At 41.2% G+C, this 17,817-nt stretch overlaps 1 protein-coding gene across 1 annotated transcript in view; it reads right to left on the bottom strand.

Annotated features, from left to right (window-relative positions):
* Nucleotides 1-577: 577 nt before the first annotated feature.
* Nucleotides 578-17,817, bottom strand: part of si:ch211-113g11.6 (uncharacterized protein LOC559008 homolog) — a 42,954-nt gene continuing 25,714 nt past the window's right edge. Inside the window, exons 7-14 of the mRNA XM_060920577.1 lie at nt 4,697-4,836; nt 3,965-4,140; nt 3,665-3,767; nt 3,272-3,470; nt 2,986-3,101; nt 2,586-2,758; nt 2,419-2,474; nt 578-924 (exon numbers count right to left, since the gene is read on the bottom strand). Of these exons, the coding sequence (XP_060776560.1) occupies nt 578-924; nt 2,419-2,474; nt 2,586-2,758; nt 2,986-3,101; nt 3,272-3,470; nt 3,665-3,767; nt 3,965-4,140; nt 4,697-4,836 (1,310 nt within the window). The remainder of the gene's footprint in view (nt 925-2,418; nt 2,475-2,585; nt 2,759-2,985; nt 3,102-3,271; nt 3,471-3,664; nt 3,768-3,964; nt 4,141-4,696; nt 4,837-17,817) is intronic.

Raw genomic sequence — 17,817 nt, forward strand, 5'->3', positions numbered from 1 at the left:
GGGAGATCCCCCAATACATGGTCTTAAGGCTTTATATATGTCATTTCTTCGATGTGTGCAAAATTACAATAAATAAATCAATAAATAAACAAATTCAAAAAAAGAATAGCTTAATTAACATTCAACAGAATATCTGTATTACAGTGATACTTCAGCTTCAGATATCCATAATTTAGAAGGATCAAGCATCTAGTGTATGTAGAATAGACAAGTCTGCTTGCTTGTTCCACAGGTTAGGTTCACAAAGCAATGAGACATAAACCCATTGTGTTATTTATTACAGGCATTTAGCAGACGCCTTTTTCCAGAGCGACGTACAACAATTATTTAGTGCATTAGGTTATTCTTTCAGTCTCAATCTTTGATATGTACAAAATTACTTTCTGATATTTTCCCAATTAAATCTTTCTGATGCTGAAATAAAATTGATTTACCTGAAGTAATTACATATTACCACCTATTTCCCTTGTCCTTCCACTAAATAGGCCTTGTACACACTCACTCTGTGAACCTAACCTTGGCATAAAAACACAATCCAGTCATCTCTGCTAAGAGCCCGAGGTAGTATGTTAGCAGGCTACTGGAAGCAGAATCCAATCATGGCCAGCAGTAGAGACAGAGCCAATGTGGAAGCCAGTGAAGTGGCAGGAGGCCCAGCATTAAACACCAGCCTGTAGGACACCACTTCCTGTTTCAGGCCGCTCTCCAAGGCCATGCAACGGAATACACCCTCCTTCAAGGGCAGATCAGGTTTTGAGCCAAGCACACAGGATGAACCAGACACGGTACAGGAGTAGCGCTTAATACAGTTGTCCTTCTCCCAGCTGTAGGTAGCATGGTAGGAGCGAATGGGACATGGCAACAGGACTGGACCATCTTTCTGCATCTGCACTACCTTGGGAATTGTACTGCGTATCTTTAGAGCTGATACATAATAAGAAAAGCATTTTTAAAAATGTTATTTAATACTTGTACTGCAATTAATAAATTATATTTTTGTAATGACATAAAAAGCATGATTTATTATTATTAGTTACTATTTCTGTTGCTGCTACGCCACTGAAACTGAAAGTCTGATCATGGGAAGGAATAATAATTACTTCCCCTAATTATTCAGGGATCCCAGACGTCCACTATTTAGCGGAATTCCGCTATTTTGCTAGCCAAAGTGGTGGTGTTTTTTTTTTTTTAAATCTCTTGTATATCCGTTAAAAATATGTTTGTTTAAGTAAAATGACCAGCAGAATACGTTCTGATTTGGTTTGCTTGTTTAGCGATGTTTTTGTCAGCTTTGTTTGTTTGGAAGACAACAGGTATCTCTCACTTAAATATTGAGCATGATTTTTCACAAAGTCATTTTTGAAAGGCCTATCAAAGTTTTCATTTATTAACATTTCTTTAAATTGTTATTTACACATTTTTTTTTACTTTTATTTTGATTAAGAGATAAAATACATAGGCACTTATTAGATATTTCAAGGTATTTTACATGGATCTTTCATTTTAAAAGAGAAAACTGTTGATAGGTATTTTATATGGCAAAATAAAGACCAAGACTAGTCAAATATTTACTTGTTAAGATCAATTTTTTACTTGCAGGAAATGCTCAGAATACACCATATAACACCTAAAATGGCTTGGTATCTGGGGCCCTACGGGCCCCAGACCTCCGGCTTATGCTGGGGGGCTGTGCCCCCCAGACCCCCCCCCCTTTTCCTCAGATTTCTTATTTACAATTTCACAGCCCTGAATATGTCATGGAAAAAAGATATCGTCCATAAAAGAGATAGCAGAACAGTGTCCGGGTTAGAAGTATATTCTTCAAAGCTACATTTTCATCTAATTTTTATAAATAACAATTTTTTTTGCCACTTATGTCATTGATTACAAAATATGCCATCAAATAGATACACATTATTGTTAAATTCTGTTGCTTTTCTATGTTAAATCTATGTAAAAAATGTGTTCTATAGCATCTTTAAATGTTAAAATCTCAACAGCTTCAGGGGGCTTGCAGCCCCCTTGACCCCTGCTGATAGTTTCTTACATTCCTCTATTTTTTTCAATTACTGCTGGGATCCCTGATTATTGCTGAATGTTTGTCATATTTAGTTAGAGTTTGTGTTGGATCCTCAGATAACCTCCAAGAGAAAGTATTCTAGTGATGACTCCAGTGAATTTACAAGGAGCATGGTTTTGTCAAGTAGGCAGCATATATTTTTGCACTGTAAGGAAAGTGCATGACATAAATAAAAATTGCTTTATCTACAACTCAAAGAAGTCCTTGCTTCACAAGTGAGCAATCATAATTACTTATCTGAGTTTGGCAGCAAAAACATAGGCAGGCAGTGTCAGGGTGCCTGTTTAAAATTATGGAAAATCATGGTTTGTCTTTTTTTTTCTTCTTCTATTGCTTACCTGCAGTGTCTCCACAAATAGAAGCATTTGATTGGTCAAGACTCTGTAGGAGTCCACTGTATGGAAAAAAAAAATCATTATTATAGTATTTTAACTGAACAAACAAAAATCCTGTTGTGTGAAACATGTTTGGTATTGTCTTAAACAAGGAGAAAACAAAACCATACCCAGTAGTGGCACTGTAGTTTGATGGAATTGCTAGGCACCTCTTTTTGGCCAAGTCCCACCCACAGTATGGGTCTCTGGAGAGAATGCATTCTCTGCAACTGTCTCCGTATCGACTGCAGTCAGCCAGTGGTAGGCGTTGGACTTCCATTGCTGTACCAATGTAAAGGTGACCCTAGAAGAAAATACAGAAAGAAAATACACCTTGCAAACCTGTTCAACACAGCTTTCACATAATGATTCATCATGTTGAAACTAATGGCCCTCTCTCTCAAATACTGTCTCACAACACTCCATTCTAACCTCTACCCTGCACTCCACTCTGCACTTATAATGTGTATTAAAATTACTTATTTTCTTGGGAGAAAAGTTGGTCTACAAAACAGAAGACGGAACACATACTCTCTGTGAGTCGATGGCCATGTTAATGATGGGCCCCTCATTGTGGAATAGAGAATACTGGGATATAATAAAAGCTTCTTCAATGGTGTGGAGCACTTTTAGAATTTTTCCTTGTTCTGTAAAACAGAGTGAAACATGCACATTATATTAATCATTCTTAATGAGTCTGGGGGAAAAAAACAGTTTCAATATGCCTAAAATTATTTTCTTAAAACAAATAGTTATTTTTCAGTGTGAAGACTTTGCAAATCCATACAAAGATTACAGTTTTTGCCTTTTCCCTCACCTGTTCCCAGGTAAATGACACTGTAATGCTCTTCATTGACTGCCAGCACAGTGTCTGCCACAATGTGTGTGAAGTGGTCTTCAGTGGGTAGATCCAGAGGAGCATCTCCTACTGGCAGTATCATGTCCTCGATCTCAGGATGATCACTGATCACGCTCAGCATTTTTGGGTTCTGAGTTGCTGTATGATTCTTAGAACACTGGTGGAAAGAGATCCAGTCATTATGATAAGATTCAAATGAGACAGTATAGAATGTAATTGGCATGCAAAAAGATATTGTTTATGAAGTGTCCACTCAGGCAAGATAAAACTGTGATGCAAATTCAAATACATGTGTATATGTTTAAGTACACTTATAAAGTGCTAGAGGATGTAAAAGTGAACATTGAGTACCATTCCATTGAAACTGAATGGGCTGTTGTAGCCTTTAAGCTTTGACTTAGCAAACGCCTGGTCAATGTCCTCAATTGAATATGCACAGACTACAGTTGTGTCCCTATTACAAAATCAGAGGAAGAAACATGCAGTTGATATGAGTGAAACATTTTTAACATTTGTTCCTAAAATGTATTAATTTTTGGAACGTGATTAATTTAGAAATTTTATAAATCTAGAAATTAATTGAGAAATTTGTGCAGAAAATGTTGAATTGTGTGTCATAAAATATATGTGCACAGTGCTGCTTCGACTCACCATGCATTGGAGAAAAGCCCATACATGACACCAGTACGATGTGGGGATGTCAGTACAAATGCTCGCCTGATGTTATTGTACTGTTGAGGGGTGCTGGCTGTCCCACACATCACACGAGCCTTCAGGAACGTAGTCCAAGAGTCAGGTAGCACTGTCTTTGTACCCCCCTCATCATTCTAAGACACACACACACACACACACACACACACACACACACACACACACACACACACACACACTTATTAAACATTAAACCATCAGTAGTTCTGTAAAGTCATTTCACCACTCTTCAGTGTTCACCCTAAAAAATAAAGGTGCTTCAGTGGTTCTTCAAATCTCTGGATGGTTCCATGGAGAGTCAAAACTCTGATGAACCATTACATTATGCGAAAGGTTCTTCACATTGGAAATGGTTCTTCAGAGCCTGGAATTCTTTTACCATTTGCTGGTCAATGCACATAGGCTATGTTTACACAAATCTGTCTTCACTGCTCAAACAAATGGTTTAAATGGTTCTTTAAAGAACTGTTGCATGAACAGTTCTTTGAAGCCCTGAAAAAGGTTCTTCTATGGCATCGCCCTGAAGAACCGGCACTGGGCCCATTATTTTTTAGAGTGTTTAATGGCTTCCCATTTAAAATAAGCAATATTTATCAGTATGATAAACATTTGCTGATTGGGACAATCTCACTATATCCAATAAACTGAAGCAAATACACTAGACTTGTCTACCGTGCAGATTCGTCCAATTCGGGCCCTGTATGGTTCTTCATCCAGATCAGCCGTCTTGTTGGTCTCACTAAAGAAAATGTAGATCTCCTCATTGTACTTCTGTGTTGCTGGAATGACTGCTGCTCCAGCAAACTGAGGGTCTGAGGAGGGGGTGGCAGCTTTCATTAAATTAAAACATTTCAATTTTCTCCACTCTTAGACATTCAACTTTCAAATACATCCATTTTGGACTTATCTACAATGTCCTGGATGTCTGGGAAATCTATTTCATTCATGTTCACATGTTAACTAATCCTCTCTTGGGAAGGATTGAAGCAAACATGGTCAGAGAAGGTCTTTTTCAGGATTGTGCTCACTTCAAAGGAGAGACATTTTGTGTCATTCTTTGTACAAGATACACTTTCTCCCTCTGAAGAAAACTGCCTCATTACATAGCTAAAATAATAATAAAATTATTATTATTATTATTATTATTATTATTATTATTATTATTCCTACTACTACTACTAATACTACTACTACTAATAATAATAATAATTTCAATGTTTAGCTCGTTTATATATAAAAACAAATATGTTCTTATAAAATTATGAATCAAGATTTGCATCATGTTTGTGCAGAAAAAAAAGACCATACATTTTAAAATGGAGTTTTGGACAGGTCATGTACTGTCACTGCAGATTACATGAATTATAATTACATACAATAAAAACTTGTGAAGAAGAATACCTTGGGTTTCAGAGCACAAAAAATGTTTTGAAACCCTGGACCACAAGAAAACTTAAATGTCTGAATATATTATACTGGTAGCCATTAACACTGCCATTTACTTACAGAGAGTATATGCGTCATGCCACAGGATTTTTGTACCGGATGCTCTGTTTACAGAATGCGTAGAAACAGCATTGAAAAGTGCATGATATTTTGCACCATTTTCACTGGTTGATCCAGTAACTATCAACAAATAATCACCTCAGTAGTGCCCCATTTGCCACTTTTAACATCATCCATGACTGTGTTGGACTGAGGCTGGTTCTAGAGGACAGGGACAGGGACTCGTTTTAAATGACTACCATGTAGTTACTGTCCAGAACCAGAAATGAGTTAACACTCAACAGCGTCCATTCATTATACATGTACTGACTGATTCTGAGTCCTGGTCTCCATGTTTTCAACACTGCATGTTCAGAGGTTAGAAAGAATAAAAACACATTTTATGATTGACTACTTTGTATCAACAACAGTTCTAGCTTTGTTGGTAACATTTTGTACACGTTAAAGTTGGTCCTATGTTAGAAAGAGACAGTGCCAAAACTGAATTTGGCATGGTGCCAACCAATTAATGAGGCATCTGGTCCAAAAATACCCTTTAGACCTAGCTGAAACATCATGTACATCATGGACATTTTGAAGCCTTTCTGCCTGGAAAATGGAGCTTTTGGGGTTGAGTGCACATGATTTCATGTCAGATTAATGGCCCTTTTCCACTACCCTTTTTCAGCTCACTTCAGCTCGCTTCAGCTCACTTCAGCCCGACATGGCTCGCGTTTCGACTACCAAAAAACAGCACGACTCAGCTCGCTTCAGCCCTGCTTAGCCCCTAAAACTCGCACCGTTTTGGAGTGGGGCTGAAGCGAGCCAAAGCGAGCCGAGTGAGGCTAGGGGTGTGAGCAGACACTCCCCTGTGCACTGATTGGTGAGGAGGAGTGTCCTCACATGCCCACACACGCCCCGCGAGCACGCTGGGATCTGTAAACACCGTAAACCCGGAAGAAGAAGAATTACGAATTACAAGAATTTCTGAAGCCTTATGCGCCTCGCCTCATCTATACGCTCTTGCCAGTATCTGTTGGCGTTGTCGGTGACAACAAGCCACAGAACCAAGACCAGCAACACTAACGACTCCATGTCCATGTTTATTGTTTACTATTCGGGTCATGAGACTACCGCTTAAAAGGTCACTGATGTCCAGTGTTGGGCACGTTACTTTCAAAAAGTAATTAGTTATAGTTACTAGTTACTTTTCCCAAAAAGTAACTGAGTTAGTAACGGAGTTACTTTGTCATAAAAGTAACTAATTACCAGGGAAAGTAATTATTCCGTTACATTTTGTTCCCCCTCAAAAAAAATCAATTTCAATTAGTGTAATCATAATAAAAGTGAATGTTAAATGTGTTTAATGACTGAAATGGACACTTAACAGAACCAATTAGTAACGTTATCTACACTATATTAATATGTTTGTGGGACAATGTGAGATAAGACATCTATCAAATGTAATATATTTTTGTAGTTATTAAAATTATATTACTAATTACTGGCCACTGACGAGGACAAACGCTTTGTTCCTCGACATAGTGTGCATTGCACGTAAACACTCTTGCCTTTTATTTCAAGTAATGAAAAGTACTGGCTGTATTTCCAGTGTGAAAGCGCAGTGCTGGGCTGACCGCTCGCCATCGCTGGCTCTTCCGATTGAAAGCGTGCGCAGTAGTGCAGTAGGCGTGGCCTACCTACGTATGTTGTCCAAATCTACTCTGATTGGCTTACTGTGCCGTTGTCTCGTGTCTCCCCGCCCCACACGAAAGCAGAGTAAAGAAAGGCTGAACGAGCAGCGTGCCAGATGAGAACAGCTTTAATAAAGTAACGCATAGTATTTTATTGTAAGTAACGGGAACGGCGTTATAACGATGTAAAAAGTAATTAGTTAGATTACTCGTTACTAAAAAAAAGTAACGCCGTTAGTAACGCCGTTATTTCTAACGCCGTTATTCCCATCACTGCTGATGTCACTGTTTGCGCTGCTTGACATCACGTGACGTCCACCCACTTTTGCTAACTCCACCCAAAGTGTCCATCCACTTCCAGCCAGCACGGTTCAGCGCGGTTGTAGTCGAAATGCAACTCCAACAGCCCCACTCAGCTCGACTCAGCACGGCACGGCTCAGCCCGACTCAGCCGCGTTTGTAGTGGAAAAGCGGCATTACAGTAACTTCCCTTGGTCCAATTTCACTTTGGTTTGCATTTCCTGCATATGGAGGCTTGATGTATAATTGCAGCAGGTATAACTCAAAATCCATAATCTGAGCATCTGATATATATATATATATATATATATATATATATATATATATATATATATATATATATATATATATAGTGATGGCTGCCTGGAAAACTGCCGCCAAAGCAACACATTGCTCTTTGCACAGCCACTCCCATGGTGCTGAAGAAACAGTGGTACTTCAGCACCACTGTTTTGGACAACCTGAGACAATGTGGCTATGGGGCAGAGCCAGCTGGTCATGCACGGTTGGAGTTGCATAATCAGCGCCTTAATTCACCCTCCTTGAGTAGCCAGAGGAGTATAGAAGGGGCTGTGGAAAGCACAGATTAGACAGAGTGCTCCAGCCAGAGAACTCATATGCTCTCTCTCTCTCTCTCTCTCTCTCTGGGCGTATGCTGGGAGCGAGTGGGCGGAGCGCTGACTGAGCGTGCGAGTGCTGGCCGCCGCGCCAGGAGTGTTTGGTGCTTTTCTCTCTCCTTCTCTTTTCTGTCTTTGTTTATTTTTTTATTTTTTGCGTGGTTGGTGTGTGTGTGTGTGTGTGCGCGCGCGCGCGTGTGTTGTTTTTGTGTTTTTTTTTTTTGACCTGGGCGTCGATCTCCCTTCATTGGGAGTATGACTGACCCAGGGATGGATCTTGGTTTTTTGACTCGGCGTCATGCTATTAAAATTGATTCTAAACTTAGCGTTGAGACCCTAAGCCTTGCTATAGGTGAACTCGTTGGACATGAAAATGTCCTGTCAGCTTCACGCATGAACAGCGTTGTTGTTTGTTTTCTTAGAACGATTGACATGGCGAATGCAATCGTTGAATGTGGCCTAGTGATAGATGGCCAATTCATTACTGCTCTCCCCTTGTCTATGCCGTCCAAAAAAGTCATGGTTTCCAATGTTCCTCCCTTCATTAGTGATGCTGTTCTATTGGACATTCTCTCCCGTTATGGGAAAATCGTATCACCAATAAGAAAAATTGCCATAGCTAGCAAATCACCCCTCTTAAAACATGTTGTCTCCTTCCGGCGTTCAGTGTATATGATCTGCAAAGAGCTGGAATTGAAACTAAATGTCAAAGTTGATAATTTCAATTATGAGATATATGTTACCACTGACACTACAATGAAATGTTTGGGATGTGGTCAGATGGGGCATTTCCGCAGAGATTGTCTTAAGACCCAGAAAGCAATTGATAATGTTCTTGTGACTACTGCTGAAGCTGGTGGTGAAACTGATAAGGCGGGTGCAATTGAGGTGGAAGGTGCGGTTGGGGTGGTGGATGATGCAGTTGGGGATAAACCTGGGGCTGCTCAGACCGAGGCTAATGGTGATGGAATGGACATTCAAGTTGCCACAAATGATGTACTTGATTTTGATGCGCAACCCTGTCCTAGTGTTGCTACCTCTGGAGTTGTGAATGGAGAGGGATCTGCTGACAATGTTTTGAACGATAAAGATGATCCAGAACAGGCTAGTAGTGTTGACCCTGCAGATACGCAAGTGTCACAGCCTAGCGTAGATCCGCCCTCCAGTGGGGAAACTGTCGCAGATGATGAGGAGAGTATAGCTACTGACGCTGATTTTAAAAAACCACCAAAAACTGTTAAAAGAAAGTCTACACGCAGTAATAGCAGTGCTAATAAAGCCAAGAAGCCAGTTACAGATCCACATAAGTCTGACATAGAAAGTGAGAATGAAGCTTCTGATTGTAGCATAACGTGCAGTTTGGCACTTAGTGGTTATCCTGGTCAGGTATATTCTGCTGATGATATAAAAAGCTTCCTGGCGAAAACCAAACGCGCCAAACATGTCCGCATTGACCATTATTTTCCAAATGTTGAATTATTTGTGGAACAGACCACAAAGTTTATTGCTCAGGGGTGTTTTGTAAACAATGAAGTCGCCCGTCTTAAAAGAATCTTGGGCAAACTGAAAACACTGCTTGTTGATAATGTCCCCTCTTAACTTTGTTTTCATGATGTTTATGTATTTTTTATTTTTTATTTTCTTATCAATGCCTCTTGTCCATGCTGCTTCATTAAATGTGAATGGTGCTAGACATGCTTTAAAGAGGCAGGAATTGTTCAGGTTAATTGAGCTAAAAAATATCGACGTCATGTTTGTACAGGAATCTCATTCTGACGCACGCAACTCTGTTGAGTGGGCCAAAGAGTTTGGTGGTCTTACCTTGTTAAGCCACAATACCAATGTTAGTGGTGGGGTGGGGATTCTATTTTCAAAACTATGTACCCCCATTTCTTATGATGTTGACGAAATTGTAAAGGGTAGACTTCTAAAAGTGAGAGCCAAATTTGAAGATGCTTTTTTTGTTTTTATCTGCGCTTACGCACCCACTGCCAGTATTGATAGAATGGTTTTTCTCAACATTTTGGATCGTGTTCTGAATGATTGTGACCCCAGTGATTTTTTACTTGTTGGTGGTGACTTTAATTGCACTACTCTTGATATTGACAGAAACCATGTTGAACCCCACATGACCTCACGAAAGAGAATGATTGAAATCATAGAAACTCATGATCTTGAAGACATTTGGCGCAATTTACATGGTAGCCAAAGGCAATATACATGGGCCCATTCCCGCAATGGTTATGTATCTCTAGCTAGACTTGATAGATTTTATGGTTTTAAACATCAGTTTAATTTTTTTAAGAAATGTACTATTGTGCCTGTTGGTTTTTCTGACCACAGCTTGGTTTCTTGTTTTTTTTCTTTCTGTGGTGTTAAACCTAAAAGCGCCTACTGGCACTTTAACACTGCTTTATTAGAAGATAATGGTTTTAGAGACACTTTTATTTATTTCTGGAAAGTTTTTAAAGAGGAAAAAGAATGTTATTCTTCTGTACAACAATGGTGGGACATAGGTAAAGTGCGTATTAGGCAACTGTGTCAGCAGTATACTCTTAATGTCACCAGAGATCTCACTTTTAACCTCAAATCTCTAGAAACAGATATTGTCCAACTCCAGAGTGCCATTGGTAATACAGATGAAGCCCGCATTGAGGAGCTGAAATTGAAGAAACTTCAATTGAAGGATCTGTTGGAAAAAAGGGCACAGGGTGCTTTGGTCCGGTCGCGATTTCGAGATGTGTCAGGTATGGATGCTCCTTCTAAGTTTTTCTTTAGTCTGGAACAGAAAAATGGTCAAAAAAGACTCATACAGGCCCTTCGTTCTGAGTCGGGATCTCTCTTAACTGAGACTACTGACATCAGGAGGCGGGCTACAGCCTTCTACACTGACTTGTATACAAGTGAGTTTGAAGAGCAACAATGTTTGAGCGATATGTTTCTTAATGACCTGCCAAACCTTAAGAAAGACTCTGCAGACATGCTGGACAAACCCTTGGCCTTGGAAGAACTCCAAGCTGCTGTTGGGGGCATGCAGAATGGCCGAACTCCTGGGATAGATGGTCTACCAGTTGAGTTTTATAAAGCCTTCTGGTCAGTTATTGGGCAGGACTTACTGGGCATGTTGAATGCCAGTATCACTGATGGCAAGCTCCCCCTCAGCTGTAGGAGAGCTGTTCTGACCCTGGTGCTGAAAAAAGGTGACCTTACTGACATTGGGCAATGGCGCCCCCTGTCCCTTTTGTGCATTGACTGTCGGATATTCTCAAAGGTATTGGCGACCAGATTGAAGAAGGTGATGGAGGAGGTAATCCATGTGGACCAAACATACTGTGTGCCTGGCAGATCCATCTTTGATAATATCTCCCTAGTTCGTGACACAATGGATGTTTGTACACTATCTAAGAAAAATATAGCATTTTTGCTTATTGACCAACTCAAAGCTTTTGACAGAGTTGAGCCCCGGTTCTTATGGAAAGTTTTGGAAGCTTTTGGTTTTAATCCTGGTTTTATTGTCATGCTCAAAGTGATGTACAGTGACATTGAGAGTCTACTGAAGATTAATGGTAGCTTGGGTGCACTTTTTAAGGTAGAAAGAGGCATCAGGCAAGGGTGCTCTCTTTCTGGGATGTTATATGCCTTGTGTTTTGAACCTCTCTTACATAGACTGAGGAGTGTTATGTCTGGTGTCCTGTTAAAAAGCAATTCTGTTGTATGTTTGTCAGCATATGCTGATGATCTACTTTTAATGATAGATAAACAAGAACACATTGACAGTTTTGTCTTGACTTTTAATAATTTTGAACGACTCTCCTCTGCTAAGGTGAACTGGGCCAAGTGTGAAGCTTTCTTGTTAGAGGACTGGATGAATACAGCACCAGTCCTTCCTCATGGTCTTACATGGAAGAGCGGAGGCTTCAAGTATCTGGGTGTTTATTTGGGTGATAATGTTTCTACACTGAGAAATTGGGAGGGAGTCTATGAAAAAATGAAAGGCCGTCTTATGAAATGGAAGTGGATTTTACCTCATCTGTCTTACAGGGGGCGTGTCCTTATCATTAACAACTTAGTCGCCTCCCTCCTGTGGCACAGGTTGGCCTGTGTTGACCCTCCTCCCAACCTGCTCCCCAGAATTCAAGCTCTCTTGGTGGACTTTTTCTGGGATCGACTGCACTGGATACCTCAAAGTGTTTTATTCTTGCCTACAGAGGAGGGTGGGCAAGGACTCGTTCATCTAGCCAGTAGGGCTGCTGCTTTTCGACTACAGTATGTTCAACGCCTTCTTGCTGGGCCAGCAGACCTGACATGGAGGGGAGTGGCATGTGAGATCCTGTCCACCATGGGAGATCTTTCTCTAGACAGGACATTGTTCTTAATGGATCCTATCAAACTGAATATGAATGGACTTCCACTGTTTTATCGGGGGCTTTTCAAAGTTTGGGCTTTGTTTACTGTGAAAATATCTGATGATGATTTGTCTTTGTTTTGGTTTTTAAATCACCCTGTCATTTATAATACAAGATTCAAGTTTATGGATGGTACTTCTAGTCTTGATGCACTGCTGTGCCAGAAGAAAATATTGACCTTATCTCAACTGCTAGAAGTATGTGGTCCTGATTTTGACAATGTTGTGGGGGTGGCTACTCATTTGGGATTGCGATCTCTACGGGTCATAGGTGGTATATTGCAGAGGTTGAAATATTCTCTCACCGCCGATGAGCGCAAACTATTAAGGGATTTTAGGAATGGTGTTGTGGCCCCTGATCCTAATGATGCCTTTCCTGCCCTGACCTTATCCCCTAAATATGGAGATGATTCTCCTGATTTTCTTTGCACTACACAAAGCGTTATGGCTCTTGATGAGGCCAGTGGCAAAGCTATGTACAGGCACTGTGTCAAAATACTGAATCGAAAATGGCTTTGTAACAGACCTGACACCCCTTGGCGTAATGTTAATGCTTTTAAAAATGCTTTTAAGCCTGAATGGAGAAATCTGTATAAGCCGCCATTAACTAAGAGAATGGGTGATTTACAGTGGAGAGTTCTTCATGGTATTGTTGCTACTAATTCTTTTATTTCCATTATGGACCCCAATGTCAGTGTTGGTTGTCCTTTCTGCTCTGAGAGAGAAACGGTTTTTCATGCCTTCTACCATTGTGGTAGATTGGATGTTTTATTTGATGTACTACGAACAGTTTTTAATTTTTTTAATGAACAGTTTTCTAAGGAAATGTTCATCTTCGGCTATAAATATTGTAAGATTGATGGTACAAAATTTGAATTGATCAACTTCATCCTAGGCAATGCTAAAATGTCTATATATACTAGTAGGAACAACAAAATTGAGCAAAATACAGACTATGATGTACTTGTAATTCTAAAAAGGCTGATTAAGTCTAGGATACAAATGGAATTTTTGTTTTATAACTCCACAAAGAATGTTGATGTCTTTACAAGTGTCTGGTGCTATGAAGATGTTGTCTGTTCTGTTATCTCTGAGAAATTAGTATTTGCACAATGGTTATTGTGAAAAACACAGTAATGTAATTGTACATATATGTGAAATGTTTTTAATAAAGTACCCTTAAAAATCAAATCTCTCTCTCTCTCTCTCTCTCTCTCTCCCTGTGCACAGGAAATTTCACTGACACAGAAGAAGAGAACTACAAGCTTGAGCTCCACAGACATCATGCCAGTGATCTGCATCACTGCCAGGCTGCCGCTAGGACACCACCCAGGAGCTGCTGCAGCAGTGAGTCAGAGTCGATCCTTTCCCTGGCTGCTTTCTGGACCCCTGCTAAGAGGCCCTGTGTCTGCTACATAAACTCACCCCCTCTGACAATGTGGAAGTCTATCTCTACACATTTGAGCAGATGGCGTGTAGAGAAGGTTGGCTTGAAGAGGAATGGGCCCAGACTCTGGCTCCTCTCCTCACTGGGGAGGCTAAACTGGCCTATTTCAGTCTCCCGCTGGTTGTGGCAGTTGATTACTTGCTCCTGAAATAGCAGATCCTGGGGTGCTGCAGGTTCTCCATCTGCCATGCTACAACAGAGTTCCACCGCTGGGTGTATCGAGCCCCTTGTAGCCAGGAGGACTCACTGCTAAGGACCAGTAAGCAAACAGACGACAGCCTGAACATCACTCAGCAATGCAGATCATGGAACGGGTTGCCATGGACCAGTTCCTCTGGGCACTACCCCTTGAAGAGTGCATGGCCATCGGGATGAAGGCGCCCAAGACACCCGCTGAACTAGTGGGAGCCTTTGAGGGTGCCTTGGCAACCCTGGACATAAAAAACAAGGAGCCACAAGAGGCCAAGGCAGGGAAACACTGAGCCCACCCCCACTGCTCCTTGGGCTAATGAGGGGGACCCACAGGCACCCACTCATGTGTGTTTAAGCAGGTGACATACAAGGGGAACTTTGGGCAGGAGCAGAAGAAGGATGAATTAGGGATAGATTTGGGATAAAATTAGCTCATATTTAAAGTCATTAAAATTCTGTACAGCTGCTTTGTGACAATGTCTATTGTTAAAAGCACTGTACAAATAAACTTGACTTGACATGAATGGCTGAAAAACTGCTGGAGGCAGGTGTGCTTTATTGGGGGCAAAAACCAGCAGCTGGGACAGCTGGTCCCCAGCTCCTACTTCCTGGTTCACCACGGCCTGCTCTATCACCTCACTGAATGGCAGGGCCAGAACATCAATCTGGTGGTGATCTGGTGGTTCCCTGCACAAAGATAGATGTGGTGATGCACCTGGCCCACTCCCACCCCTTGGGCAGCCACCTGGCCAGGTAGATCACCCTGGAGAAGCCCAGGGACCAGTTCATATGGCTAGGGATGAACACAGAAGTTAAGAACTTCTACCAGTGGTGGCCCCAGTGCCAGTGCACTGCCCCTGAAAACCTACTTCTGGTCTGCTCATGCTGCTCCTGATCATCAACATTCCCTTGAGAGACTGGGCATGGATCTAGTGGTTCCACTTCCCAAATCTGCCCAGGGCCACAAGCACATCCTGGTCATCATAGACTATGCCACCCATTACCCTGAGGCAGTTTCCCTGCAGAAGGCCACCTCAAAGAACATCACCCAGGAACTGGTTCTGCTGTTCTCTTGTGTGGGGCTCCCCAAGAATATCTATACTGCTAAAGGAAGGCTGTCTGTCTCTCTGTCTGTTCCCTTATGCAAATCAACATGGCGGGACGCACATACTCCATACTTTGCGCACGGATTAGTGACACCCCAGAGAGACCCAAGACAACATATTTGATTTTCCAAAACATGGGATTAGTGCTAATCCAACACACTATTCATTTCCCATAGGCTACATGCTCATGCTAACACACTATGCTAATCCAAGACACTATCATTTCCCATAGGCTACATGCTCACACTAACACACTGCATGCAGCCTCAGTGGGGAATCCCCTCCACGGCTCTCCTGAGAGTTTTGATTGTACAGGACCTCACAATCAGTGCTCTTCACCAGAGACTTCTGCTAGGGCTGAGTCTACATCACTGAGGAGACATGGGGAGTGATTTACATCATTTTGACAGAACACAGTGAAAACATATATACAGTGGTGCTTGAAAGTTTGTGAACCCTTTCGAATTTTCTATATTTATGCAGAAATATGATCTAAAACAACATCAGATTTCCACACAAGTCCTAAAAGTAGATAAAGAGAACCCAGTTAAACAAATGAGATAAAAATATTATACTTGGTCATTTATTTTTTGAGGAAAATGAGCCAATATTACATATTTGTGAGTGGCAAAAGTACGTGAACCTTTAGGATTAGCAGTTAATTTGAAGGTGAAATTAGAGTCAAGTGTTTTCAATCAGTGCGATGACAATCAGGTGTGAGTGGGCACCCTGTTTTATTTAAAGAACAGGGATCTATCAAAGTCTGATCTTCACAACACATGTTTGTGGAAGAATATCATGGCACGAACAAAGGAGATTTCTGAGGACCTCAGAAAAAGCGTTGCTGATGCTCATCAGGCTGGAAAAGGTTAGAAAACCATCTCTAAAGAGTTTGGACTCCACCAATCCACAGTCAGACAGATTGTGTACAAATGGAGGAAATTCAAGACCATTGTTACCCTCCCCAGGAGTGGTCGACCAACAAAAATCATGCCAAGAGCAAGGCATGGAATAGTCGGTGAGGTCACAAAGGACTCCAGGGTAACTTCTAAGCAACTGAAGGCCTCTCTCACTTTGGCTAATGTTAATGTTCATGAGTCCACCATCAGGAGAACACTGAACAACAATGGTGTGCATGGCAGGGTTGCAAGGAGAAAGCCACTGCTCTCCAAAAAGAACATTGCTGCTCATCTGCAGTTTGCTAAAGATCACGTGGACAAGCCAGAAGGCTAGTGGAAAAATATTTTGTGGACGGATGAGACCAGAATAGAACTTTTTGGTTTAACCCTTTGGTGACTGACCCCTTGAAAATGGTTCCTCCAGGAACGATGACATTTCAGTTGTCAAGACAACGGAAAAACTAAAATACAAGAGCATTTTGTTTTGTGCACAAGAGCATTGTGACATATCTTTCTGTTTTTGTATTTTAGTTTTTCCGTTGTCTTGACAACTGAAAAGTCATCGTTCCTGGAGGAACCATTTTCAAGGGGTCAGTCACCAAAGGGTTAAATGAGAAGCATTATGTTTGGAGAAAGGAAAACACTGCATTCCAGCATAAGAACCTTATCCCATCTGTGAAACATGGTGGTGGTAGTATCATGGTTTGGGCCTGTTTTGCTGCATCTGGGCCAGGATGGCTTGCCATCATTGATGGAACAATGAATTCTGAATTATACCAGCAAATTCTAAAGGAAAATGTCAGGATGTCTGTCCATGAACTGAATCTTAAGAGAAGGTGGGTCATGCAGCAAGACAACGATCCTAAGCACACAAGTCGTTCTACCAGAGAATGGTTAAATAAGAATAAAGTTAATGTTTTGGAATGGCCAAGTCAAAGTCCTGACCTTAATCCAATGGAAATGTTGTGGAAGGACCTGAAGCAAGCAGTTCATGTGAGGAAACCCAACAACATCCCAGAGTTGAAGCTGTCCTGTATGGAGGAATGGGCTAAAATTCCTCCAAGCCGGTGTGCAGGACTGATCAACAGTTACCGGAGACGTTTAGTTGCAGTTATTGCTGCACAAGGGGGTCACACCAGATACTGAAAGCAAAGGTTCACATACTTTTGCCACTCACAGATATGTAATATTGGCTCATTTTCCTCAATAAATAAACAACCAAGTATAATATTTTTGTTTCATTTGTTTAACTGGGTTCTCTTTATCTACTTTTAGGACTTGTGTGAAAATCTGATGAGGTTTTAGGTCATATTTATGTAGAAATATAGAAAATTCTAAAGGGTTCACAAACTTTCAAGCACCACTGTATATCACATGTGTCCACGCAACTCTCTACTGGACCTTCTAGACCTGTGTTATACAAAGGTATTTGACATTCAATTTCCTTTACTTAATGGTGCAATTCCTCAGCACTAGGCAGCCTTGACAGCCCCTGTGAAAAGCACCATCCATCCATCCATCCATTACCTGTAGCCGCTTATGCTGTACAGGGTCGCAGGTAAGCTGGAGCCTATCCCAAATGACTATGGGTGAGAGGTGGGGTATACCCTGGGCAAGTTGCCAGGTCATCGCAGGGCTTGTGAAGAGC

This window comes from Neoarius graeffei, chromosome 5 (genome assembly GCF_027579695.1).
Source record: "Neoarius graeffei isolate fNeoGra1 chromosome 5, fNeoGra1.pri, whole genome shotgun sequence".
Taxonomy (NCBI): domain Eukaryota; kingdom Metazoa; phylum Chordata; class Actinopteri; order Siluriformes; family Ariidae; genus Neoarius; species Neoarius graeffei.